Source organism: Manis javanica, chromosome 11, assembly GCF_040802235.1.
Source record: "Manis javanica isolate MJ-LG chromosome 11, MJ_LKY, whole genome shotgun sequence".
NCBI classification, from domain to species: domain Eukaryota; kingdom Metazoa; phylum Chordata; class Mammalia; order Pholidota; family Manidae; genus Manis; species Manis javanica.
The window spans coordinates 105,601,678-105,613,817 of NC_133166.1; the positions used below are offsets into that span (position 1 = coordinate 105,601,678).

A 12,140-nucleotide genomic window follows, 5' to 3' on the forward strand; every position below is an offset into this window, starting at 1 on the left:
GAATTCTGGGTAGTGATGGTGACCTTGGCAGGCGACCGTCCTGCCCTGGACTGGTTTCCAGTTCGGTGGCCTCTGCTTCACCACAGTCTCTCCCTCTTGCCCTCAGAGAAAATCCAAGATCACTGCCTCCCGCAAACTCCTGCTGAAGGTGAGCGTGTGCGCTGGCTCCGGGAGGGTGTCCAGGGGGAGAAGGGGGATGCGGTGCACACTCTCAGGGGTGTCAGCCGGTGTGGGAGGGTGAAGAGGAAGGAGGCCAAAGCGAGATGACGAGGGGGCAGAGGGAGGCCAGTCGGTCCTGGAGCCAGGTGGCCCGTGGGTGGGACCCGGGCACAATGGAGCCTGAGCACCTCTGGGTTCCTGAGAGGAGGCAGTGAGCAGCTTCTGGTGGGGACAGAGGGGCTCGGTTTAATTTGGTAAGAGTTTCTCTCTTTGGAGTTCTGTGGGCCCAAACACATCGGAAGGAGGCAAGAGACTGTGGGGGACAAAGCTCCGGGTCCATGAAACGCTGTGTGTGGTCCCAGGTGCCCCGTGCCCCACGCCTGTCTGTGGTTAGCATATGCACTTCCACGCTTGGGGCCTGCCTCGTTCCCATGCGTCCGGGGCCGCCTGGTGTGGGCCCTGATGGGTGTGAGAACATGCTGCCCACAGAGGCAGAGGCCAGAGCCAGCCCGCCCGGGGTCTGCCCCGCCCTCACGCCCCGCTGCCTGGGGGGGGAACATGCGGAATGTGGGCCCCAGCTCACCAGGCTCTGTCCCACCCAGAGCCTGATGCTGGCCAAGGCCAAGGAGTGCTGGGAGCAGGAGAATGTGGAGCGCGAGGCCGAGAAGACGCGCTACCTGGCTGAGCGCATCCCCTCGCTGCAGACTCGGGGCCTGTCCCTCAGCGCCCTGCAGGTGAGCCTCGAAGGGAGGGCGGGGCTCGAGGGCTCCCTTGGGTGCCCTGGGGAGCAGGTGCCAGAGCCTGAACTAGCACGGCCCCAAGCTCTGTGATTCACAAGCGGCACCTCCTTACATAACCCCCCGGATCTCAGCTACCCTCTGAGATGTGCTGTTTGGAGACCCTTACAGGTGCAGGGAGGGGCCTCAGTGCAGAGAAGGGGCTTGCCTGGGGTGGGGCCCAGCCAGGGACAGGGCTTCCTGTCCGACCAGTGCCCCAGGGTGGACGGCCTGGAGCTGGGAGGGGGGCAGGCCTTGGGAAGCCCCGTTTCTCCAGAGACTTGCCGGTCCTTGCCTCACAGTTCTTTAATGTTTTACAAATACTAGTGGCCATTTAAACGCCAGTGGAGAATGGAAGGAAAGAAACCAAAAGATCGCCTATGGCTACCTCCTGGTGGTGGCATTGCTAGCTAGCTATTTTTATTTATTCTTTTTGGTTAATGTATAGTTTTCAAGATCTGTACAAGTGACTTTTATTTATTTATTTTTTATTTTGGTATCATTAATCTACAATTACATGAGGAACATTATGTTTACTAGACTCCCCCTATCACCGAGTTCCCCCCAAACCCCATTACAGTCACTGTCCATCAGCGTAGTCAGATGCTGTAGTCACTACTTGTCTTCTCTGTGTTGCACAGCCTGCCCCTTTCCCCCACCCCCTCCATTATACATGCTAATCGTAAGGCCCCCTTTCTTTCCCTCTCCCCTCTTCCCTCCCCAGTCTCTTTCCTTTTGGTAACTGTTAGTCCATTCTTGGGTTCTGTGATTCTGCTGCTGTTTTGTTCCTTCAGTTTTTTCTTTGTTCTTATATTCCACAGATGAGTGAAATCATTTGGTACTTTTATTATTTTTTATAATAAAAAACTTTTTAAAGAAAACAAGTATGTTCAGGAAGGAAAACAGGGATTATGCGTTGAGCTCCCAGTGGCCCAGAACCTCAGAGAGAAGGGTCCAGCAGCGTCTTCCCAGGGCACGGCTCTCCCAGCAGGGCTGGGAGAGAGCCGAGGGCTGAGGGCACCGGGCTTGGAGGCAGCAAAGGGAGGCCGGAGACTGAGTGGTTCTCCCCCCACCCCGCTTCCCCTTTCCTGCCGGCCTGTCCTGCTCCCCCAGGACCTGTGCAGGGACCTGCATGCCCAGGTGGAGGTGGTGGACGAGGAAAGATACGACATCGAGGCCAAGTGCCTCCACAACACCAGGGAGGTGAGCCCGGGCGACAGGGAGCAGCAGCTGGAGCCGCGGGCATGCCTGTCTGGGTGATGACTAGGGGAGGTGGGGTGGGCAGCGGTGGGTAGGTGCCCCATTCCAGCCCCACAGGATGTGTGCAGAGCACACACGCTGAAAAGCATGAACTTCCTTCCATCCTGCCAGACAGGCTCTTCAGTCTAACAGAAGCTGCTCTTTTTATTCCCCGACACAAATGATCATGTACCTGTTAATAACATCTTTCACGTGCATTAATCCTTTGATCCTCCCTACACACCTCTGCTTGGAGTAGGTACTATTATCTGCACTTTATAGATGGGGACACTGAGGTTCAGAGAGGTGAGGACACTTGGACTGGGTCACACAGTGGTGGTCTCTGGCCTGTAGGGGCATTAGCTTGGTCCAGCCCCTGCTGCAGTGGGGTGGGCTGAACACGGAAGGATGGGCTCCTGGTACTGTCGTCGGCTGCTTCTGGGCCCGCCTTCAAGCAGTGGGGAGGGGTGGAAGGGCCAGAAGCTACTCCCCTCCTTCCCACTGCTCCCCATCAGGAACGACAGTCTGTGGGTCACTAATCGCCTCAGAATTCCCTCCAGAGATGGCGTCATGGAAATGCCTCTGGGGTCTAGGATGGGGGTTTATCCACCCTGCTGGACAAAGGTGTGCACTCAGCAAGCAGCTTTGGAGGCTTGCCAGGCACGGACTAGTTAGAAGCAGGAGTGAGGCTGCAGCCCCACGTCCTGCGTCCACACTGCTGCCAAGCACCCTTGCCCAGAGTTCATGGGGCTGTCCCTTCTATTCCTGGCCACCACAACAGAGATCGCTGATGGCCCTTATCTGTCCATTTATTCCTTCCTTCATTTACAACACACGTGGTGGCTATTTGCAAAGTGACAAAGGTGGGGCCTGACTGCACCAGAGGGTCTGGCCTGGAGGCTGGGGAATGTGGGGTACAGTTCTGAGGGGAAGCCTAGAGGTCCAGGTCCTCAGGAGGCCCTCTCCAGTGAGCCCTTACTCCGCATCTGCAGATTAAGGATCTGAAGTTGAAGGTCATGGACCTCCGTGGGAAATTCAAGCGCCCTCCCCTGCGCCGGGTCCGGGTGTCGGCTGATGCCATGCTTCGGGCCCTGCTGGGCTCCAAGCACAAGGTGTCCATGGACCTCCGGGCCAACCTGAAGTCCGTGAAGAAGGAAGACACGGAAAAGGTGAGGACGTTTCTCCCCAGAACCTGTCCCATCAGCCTGTCACCGCCCTCACATAGATCCAGGCCAGTCCAGGAGCTCCTGCTGGAGGCGACCGGCCTGTTAGAATGTTCTAGAACCCTCTGGGAGACCAGGGATGAAGTCTTATTCTGTTTTGGGGGAAAGAAGACGTGCTCCCTTCCTTCAGGCTGTTCCCAGTCTGAGGAGGACACTGGGACAAAGAAAGCCAGACCAAGTCATGGGGTAAAAACTGCACCCAGTGTGAGGAGCAGGTGGAGATTCGGGGTGAGTCACTGCTGAGGAGAGGACAGCAGACCCCAGTGGCCACGGGACCCACGAGCACAGGAAGTAGGGAGCCGAGCCCACTCACTCACTCAGCAACAAACTGCTCGAAGCTGGGTGAGCTCACAGCATGTGCGCCCAGGCCTGCTGGGCCCTGTAAGGAACGTGATGAAAGACATGGGCTCTGGCTCAAGAAGCTCCATAAAGAGAAGAAAGGGGCCAGGCAGCATGATGATGAAATGGAGAATGGGCCCAATTAGGAGTAGGAAGGCTTCTTAGAGGAGGTGGCCTTGAGCTGCTGGCATCAGCCAAGGAGGGTGGTGTGGGGCCTGGAGGTGAGGGCGGGCTGTGGTTCACTGGGGTGGGAACTGGTCCCCTCGCCCTGCCTCAGTTACCCAGAGCTCCCCTGTGGAGGCCCACCCGGACCTGTGTCCTCTCCCAGCTGTGTCCTGGACCTCACGGCTGGGTGAGGTGTCGTGAACCCCCTATCTTCTTGAAGAGGCTGATTTTCTCCATCCAGTTTCTTCTGTGCTTGGAGGGCCCTGTGCACCCTCTGGCCTGTCTGATATGGGTGTGCCCTGCCCGCAGGAGCGGCCCGTGGAGGTGGGTGACTGGAGGAAGAATGTGGAGGCCATGTCTGGGATGGAAGGCCGGAAGAAGATGTTTGATGCCGCCAAGTCTCCGACCACTCAGTAGAGGTACTGAGAGACCCCCTCCCGTCTTTCCAGGCCCACCAGAGTCTAAGGGATAATGGGGGCTCCAGGACAAGGGCTGGTGGGCTGGGCCCCATGTGGTACAGGGAGAAAGGTCCCTGTGACAGTCAGCTCTCGGGGGCTCAGCCCGGCTCCAGCACCCTGAGACCTTGGACAGGTCGTTTCTCCTTTGGGGCACTTTTGTTCCCCTCATAAAATTGGGGGTTGTATTGTATCAGTGGTTCCTGAAGTATGGTCTTGGGATGAGCAGTATCAGCACCAGCTGGGGTACCACCCTTGGCCCCCCAAGTTGGAAACTCTGGGTGGGGCTGGTCCTCTAGGTAGTTCTGATGCAAGAGTCTGAGAACCACCGGGTCCGATGACCCCTGAGGGTCCTCTAGCCCTGACTTTCTGCAAGTCTGAGCTGTTCGAAATACCTCCTGGTGATGTCGCAAAGCACCCAGGACTCACAGTCCCTGGTCCCAGGGGGTTCCCTGCAGAGAAGACAAGACCATTGACTTGGAGGCAATGGCTGGAGAAAGCAGCCAAATCAAGACAGGAGTGCCCAGGGGATGTGCAGTAGGGCACAGGCCTGGCACAAGCTATCCGAGAAGGCTTTCTAGAGGAGTGAGTGGTGGGAACATTAGTAGATTTGGGGAAGAGCATTGTTAGAGGCTGAGGGAGCTGAGTGCAGGGGTGGAATGAACCAGTCGTGGAGGATGGCGAGGCCAGGAAGTTCCAGGAGCCTTGGTGTGCAGAAGCAGCAGGAAGGGTTTGGGTGGGGAGGGAACGTGCAGCCCGGCTAAGAAGCTGAGGTTTCTCAAGGGCCTGTGGACGATGGTCCAGCCCGGGTTGTGCTGGGGACGAGAAGTCCTGGGGGCTGTATGTGTCGTGCGTAAGTCAGGGGTTCACAAGCTGCGCACAGGTTCCCGGGAACTGACGGCTTCCACCCCTGTCCCCACAGGCCAGCTTGCCACGCTGTGCTCTGGACTCCCGCCTCACGCCTCCCCCTCCAGCCAGCTGACCCACCTCTCTGCGTCTGCCTGCATTTCCAGAGTGCCTCCCTTTGCTCTCACCTTTCCCCTTTAGCCCGAGTGTCCTCCTCTCGGGACACACGGGAGGAGAAACACCAATATCTGAAGACCTCACCCTAGCAGGTGGGCACCTGGTTCCCCAGCCAGCCACCCTCTGCTCCGTGCTGCGTCCCTCCACTGCGGCTGGGACATGTACAGTGTACCAGGCGTCACAGCCCCTCCATTAAAAAACCCAGTCCACGGTCATTTCTGCAGCTCTGGCCGCGCACGCTCAGAAGGGCAGACAGGGAGGCTGTGGAGGGGGCTGGGCTGGGCTCCAGGGGGCACTCGGGATCAGGAGGTAGGGCTAAGGGACAGGCAGCTGCCTGCACTGGGACCCCCTCTGCCCAGACCCAGTGACGTCACACAGCGCTCCCTCACTACCTAGGACGTTCAGCTCCAAGCCCTGATCTCTGGGGCCGTCCCCACGTCACCCGGGACTCCAGCCGTTGGGAGGAGCCTCTCCGTTCAGAGCCCTTACCCCACCTGATTTCAGTCCCTTCCTTTGCAAACATGGATCCCCTCTCCCTGGTTCCCACTGGATGTGTCTGATGGTCCTGAGCTGAGAAGTCCCCTCACCTGTCCCTACAGGCACAGGGCAGGCAGTTGTTCCACACCCTGGCCCCGCAAGGAGGGACTGTACTCAGCCTGGCCACCAGGTGGCTCCCCTCCTCATCCCTGGGGCTCTCCAGCCCCTGCCCTCCCCGTCTTCATCCACCCTCTCCGTCCAGTTATTTTCCCGGCACAGTCCTGAGCTGGTCGTACCCTCCAGGACTGATTCTTTCCCTGAGGTGGGGCAGCTGGCAGTCTGTCTTGTAGGTCACACAGGTTATACCGGGTCCTTTCTTCATTCCACTGACATCTGGACCCAAAGCCTGGTGAGGTATGCAATGTGGGGTCTGGGGCAGCTTCTCCCTGCCCCCCACAAATACATGTTGAGGACAGTGGCTTCTATGGAGCAGAGACTCAAGTCCTGGGAGCAGAGCCTGGCTCCTCACGCAGTGTCGCGGTGACCCCCAAGCTAAGCCTACAGAGCACGGGCTGGTGCCCCACTGGGGCCCTCGGGCTTTCTCACTGACTCAGCACTGGTCCTGGGGGCAGGGTGGTGGTGGTGAAACTGCCCGAGGAGCCCCACTTCCACCCTCTCTGTGAGTCTCTGTTCTGCCCTCCGCTCCCAGTATTATCTGCCATAAATGCCAGGAGCTGGGGCAAAGTGCAGTGCCAGCTACTCCCCTGGATGGGGTCTAGCACCCAGGGCTGCTCAGCCCGCCCACCCCCCGGGGAACGGGCGGCTCAGGATGTGTTAGGGAGGCACACGGTGCCAGCATTCTCACTGCCAATCAGTAGACAGGCAGATTGTGCGAACAGCACAGTTCCTACCGCCCACTGTACACAGAAACCCTCAGGCAGGGGCACACCTGTCTCCCGTCACACACACACACGCACTCACACGGGGTGCAGGACCTGATGGGGGTTCCATGCCAGGGGACAGGGCTGGGCTTCACATTCAGGCAGCCACAGAAACCCCCCCTCCGTGCCTCGGAGTGCTCCTGCTGGCTGGCCCGGCTCCAAGCGCTGCCTCCTGTCGGCCCTTCGACAGAGCCTGGGCCCAAGTTCCAAAGCCAAATCTCAGTTCTGCCAGTTGACTATTAACCTGGGGCCCTGGCAGTTTGGGGTCTCCACCCTGCCCGAGAAAGGGAGGAGGCCAGCCCCGGGCCTGACTCAGAACAAATACCTGCGCGCAGAGAGCCCTTGGGTGGAGGAGGTGGGCCAAGCGCACACCCAGAGGGAGGCCCTCTGCAAAAGGGCCACGGGCCTCCCGGAGGCCACCCCCTCTGTCTGCTTCCAGCCTGGCTAGAATGACTCCGTCTCCTGTGAGGATGGAGCAAGAGCCAGGCAGCACACCTGGGAGGAGACAGCAGACCTGACTGCGGAGGAGGGGGGCTCTTTGGGTTGGGGAGCAATCTACAGGAGGGGCTGGGAGTTTCGCTGAGCCATTATGGGGCCTGGGTGTGGGGCACGGCATCTCAGAACCAGGATGCCACCCCCGCCGCCTCTCCTGGTGTGGGGCTGGGGTGGGGGGCAGCAACACACCCTAGACTGGACCTGGGAGGGCAGATCTGGGAGCTCAGCCTCCACGGAATGACGGCTCCCACCCGCAGCATACCTCTATATGCCAGGCACACTCCATACACTTTGGTTCATTCATTTAACCTTCACAACTCCACAACTATCCCCATGTTATAGAAGGGAAAACTGAGGCATAGAGAGGTTAAGGCCTGCCCTTGGTCACATAGCTAGTAAATGGAGGGACCAGAATTTACCTGTTAGAGTGTTAGAGTCCATACTCTTAGTCACTATTTTAATAATAATGATAATTATTACTATGCTAATGATTTATCAGAATTATATCATTATATTCTCACAAAACCTTGGAATTATGTTATTGCATTCTCACAAAACTTAAGAAGTAGGTACTATTGTATCAGATTTACGAATGTGGAAACAGGCTTGGAGAATTCTAGTAGTTCATCCCGTTATGGGATTTGATAGTTGCAGACTGGGGATTGGAACTGAGGTCAGCCTGCCCTTGGGGTTGCCCTTTTCTGGGATAGACTTGACTCAACAGAGCCTAACCAGCCACTTTCTAGAAGGGACACGGCCCGTGGTCAGGGGCCCTGCACATATACCTGGGGAGCTCCAATAGTCCCACCGACTGGCAAACATTCAAATGACATGCACACGGATCCCTGAGCAAAGGTGAGGTCTTTTCCCAACGTTACGCAGGGTGGGAACCAGGATGGAGAGACTGGGACAGTGTGGGGGAAGTCTGCCACACACTGACACCCAACAGCTGCCGCTGGCCATGGGCCTGGGGCGCCTCCCTCGGTGGTAGGAATGCTTGGGGCAGAATGATGTGCTGCCACCCCTGTCCTCTACCAGGTCCCTTCCCCTTGGGGTAGGATGCTGAGCCATTACCTGCCTGAAGCCCACCTTGCAGCAGGGTGAGCCAGGCAGGCCCAGAGCCCAGAGCTGCAGGGCTAAAGGGCCTGACTGAAGGAGGGAGTGAGTTAAACATTAGCCGCACTGGCCCCCCGCGAAGTGAGTCAGACTCCCCGCAGGGTGCCGGGCTGGGCAGCCAGGGGGGGCAGTTTCGTTCCAGGTGGGTGACCAAGCTACGGAAGCCTGGGACAGGTCACTGGGACCAGCGTAGGTGGCAGCTTCCTCTCCTGACCCCAGCAGGGTTCTCTCCTCAAAAATCCCCTAAGCTTGTCAGTGTGCAGGTCGTCCACTGGGGGTGTGGGGCCAGGGCATTTTCTCACTCCTAGGACAGGCTCCCAAGCTGGCCTGGGGGTCCTCTGAGGCCATGCCTGGGCAGTGTGAGCCTCCATAGCCTGTGGCATGGGCATAGGTCACTGCAGTCAGCGTCAGAGGCCGGTGAGGGAGTGACTCGCTAAAGGTCACAGAGCTTATCTGGTGAAAACAGGTCCCTGGGCCCCCAGGATACTGAGAAAACTGGAGGTGGGCAGAGGCAGAGGTCCAGTGACCTGAGCAGGTGGCCCATCTCTGGTCCCAGACCAGCACCTGCCTGGCCCCAGTGCCACCTGGCCTTCTCACTGGTAGGCCAGGCTGGGCGAGCCTGGCCCTTTGCTCAGGGTTCAGGAGAGAAGGATGGCCTCCTCTGGGTGCCAGGGCGAGGACCCACTGGGTGGAGTGTGTGCATGAGCACTCACAGCTGGTCATCCGAGGGCTGAGCCCCATGTGTGCACACAGCAGCTGGCCTGCACGTGAGTTTGACAAACGCGTGAGTGTCCCTGTCCTGACCCCAGCAGGTAGTCGTGCGCTGCTGTTTTGGGGCCCAAGTCTCCACTTTTCTGCTGTAATATGCGGAAACCAGGGCCTGTGGGGTGAAGTTTCCAAAGAGCTAAATGCATCCATCAAAAAGGGCCCTCCTTTGTTCTGAAAGCATGCGTGCCTTAATGTTAGTGCTATAGTATGACAATATCCTTTACTTACAGGTGGGAGATAGTGGGTGGTCATTGTTTCTTAAATGTTCTTACTTCACAAAATAAAAGGGTAACAACACCATTTGGGTATTCATATTTTAAAAACTATTATTAGTTTGTAAAAACCTAAAGCCAGGGACCCACTACCCCAGATTCTTTTGGGTGTGGGTCTTAGCAGCTCATTCATTTCTTTTCTGCCTCCCCCGGGAGTGGCCGAAATGGCAGTTGCTCAGGGGGGACGTGTGAATGGGAACGGACCTGAAATGTCAGGGTGTGACCTCCAGCCCTGCTGGTCTGGGGCCAGGAATCCCCCTGGACCTCTGCTCTGGCCTCTGTGGGAGAAGCTGCATAGGCAGGGTCTGGAGGGGGGGATTCCAGAGTCTGAAGCTGGTTCTGGGAGGGGAGGGGAGAGGGGACCCTTTCCTCTGTTGCTGCTAGCTGGAAAGTCTTGAAAACCCCTTGTCCATCCCCAGGGGACTCCTGGTGTGACAAGCCCCATCTCTGTGGACTCTCCCCAGAGGAAGTGACATGCTTGTGGTTTAATGTACCTAACAGTATAAGAACACAAAATGGGCTTCCACATGCCGAGCACTATGTGTGAGAACTAGGGTATCGCAAATACTTTGGAAGCTCCTGTGTGTCCTGATGTAATCATAGCCCTTCCCCTCGCAAAGGAAAACAAAATCCTCAACTTTGTGTTTATTATTGGTTCTCCTTATAACAGGTACTACATGTTTATGAATCCCTAAACAATCTACCGTTTGCTTTTGTTACATATTGTTACTTTTTTGTCAACCTGACATAAACGCATGATTTTAGCTTTTTCCCCTTTGAGGATGAGGTTGTAAACTTTATTGATGTGCTACGTTTGTCTGTAGTTCATTTTCACGACCGCGAAATGATGAAATGTTGAAAATTCTACCACTTACTCCTCCGTCTTCTTGTGGATAGACATTGGGATGGTGTCCAGACTTCTGCTACTGTAAGCAGTGCTGTATGGAGTGTCCATGCGCCTCTTTTCTGTTCCTCATGCTCACAAGTTTCTCTCCCAGGAGGGTGACAGCCTCTCCTTTGCTGGGTTGTGCCATGTGAACACTTACCAGCAAGTGTGAGGTTGCTGAAGGTCTATATCCTGGTTTTACAAGATCCTCAAGGCCAAGGGTTGGAGATGCTTAGAACCCCTCGATCTGTTTCTCCCTGACCCAGTTCCCAGTGTCACCCTCAGTGGGGCCTTGGGTCACTCAGGTTTCCTGTTCTTCTTCCCAGCAGGTTAGTGACATTCTCCTTCCCTTTGCTGAGGACCTGCTACACTAGGCATAGTGTCGAGGGGAGGCTGGGGTGAATAAGACATTCTGTCTCTTCTCAAGACACCCCTGAGATGTTGGGGAGTCAGGACATGAGCACAAATACCTTGAACACTAACCCCCTGTCCTTGGGAATCAGCCCTCATCTCTTCTGCAGTTCACCCTTGGGCCCTAAGGAAGCGTAGGCAGAGCCATGTCCTGCACTCCCATACCCAGCACCTGGCCATCAGCTGGCCAGCTCCACCCAACTTTCTTTACGATCTCACATCCTAGTGAGTAGGGGCCAGGGGTGCTGCCAGTCCTCTCACAATGCATAGCCAGCCCCCAGCCAAGAGCTGTCAGGCCCCAAATGTCAATAGTACTGAGGTTGAGAAGCCCTCGGTGGATCAAGTCACTCTCCTCCCTAAACTTCCTGCACCCTCGGCTCATCAGTGGCCCCTGTATTCACCCAGCGCCCCGCAGCTGGGGAGGTGGGAGTCACCTAGATCTCCCCTCATTCACCACCTGGAGTCAACCAACTCCATGCTGACAATTCAACCTTCCAAATCTCTTGCCAACACCTTCTCCTCTCGCTCATCCTGGCTGCCATTGCTCAGGACCCTCATTTCTCCAGTCCTTAAACACCTTTGCTTTCTGCCCCCATGTCTTTGTTTATGCTGTGTTCTGTAGCTGGGTGCCTTTATCACCTTTTTGGCAACTGAATTCCAGTTACCCTTCAAGATCCAGCCCAGATGTTCCTTCCTCTTGAAAAATACCCCAATCCTTCCATTATAGTTAATCCCTCCTGGTGATGCAATTTCAGTTTTTATCAGTCTCTCGTGAGTGAGGTTTGGGGATGTGCACACCTGTGAATATACGTTTGCAGGTGTGAGCCACAGTGGGTGCCTCCACCACTGGAGTGTGACTGTCCTGAGGTCAGGAGCCGACTGAGCCTGCATCATCTTCGTGTCACTGACTGTCACGGCCATTTGCTGATTGTAGGAGATAGAATTATGTCTCCCCCAAAGGATATGATCAATTTCTAGCCCCTGGTACCTATGAATGTGACCTTATTGGGAAAAGGGTCTTTGCAGAAATGGGATCCTACTGGACTTCGGTGTGGGAGGGTCCTAAGCTAATGACCAATGTCTTTGTAAGAAGAGGGACATTTGGACAGAGACACAGGAATTCCATATGACCTGAAGGCAGAAATGGGAGTAACACAGGTGCCAAGCCAAGGAACTCCGAGGACAGCTGGCAGCCACCGGAGCTATAGAAGAAGCGAGGAAGATCCTCCCAGCGCCTTTGGAGGGAGCACAGCTCTGCTGACAGCTTGATCTCCAACTTCTAGCCTCCAGAACTGTGAGAAAATAAAGTTCTGCTGTTTAAGCCACCCAGTTTGTGGTACTTTGTTTCAGCAGCCCCAGGAAAGTACTACATTAGTGCAGCTCCAAGCACAGTGC

The 12,140-nt window shown here is 56.3% G+C and overlaps 1 protein-coding gene across 2 annotated transcripts; it reads left to right on the plus strand.

The window, feature by feature from the left end:
• Window positions 1–5,594, plus strand: TNNI1 (troponin I1, slow skeletal type). 2 transcript variants are annotated; one of them, XM_017673592.3, is made up of 6 exons: window positions 1–148; window positions 762–893; window positions 2,049–2,138; window positions 3,167–3,343; window positions 4,211–4,320; window positions 5,331–5,594. In XM_017673592.3, the coding sequence occupies exons 2-5, from the start codon at window positions 768–770 to the stop codon at window positions 4,316–4,318; spliced, it is 501 nt and encodes a 166-aa protein (XP_017529081.2). In that variant the 5' UTR covers window positions 1–148; window positions 762–767; the 3' UTR covers window positions 4,319–4,320; window positions 5,331–5,594. The 2 variants fall into 2 exon arrangements, with proteins under 2 accessions (XP_017529081.2, XP_017529079.2); XM_017673590.3 differs by having other exon boundaries at window positions 2–148; window positions 5,279–5,594.
• The last annotated feature ends 6,546 nt before the right edge of the window (window positions 5,595–12,140 follow it).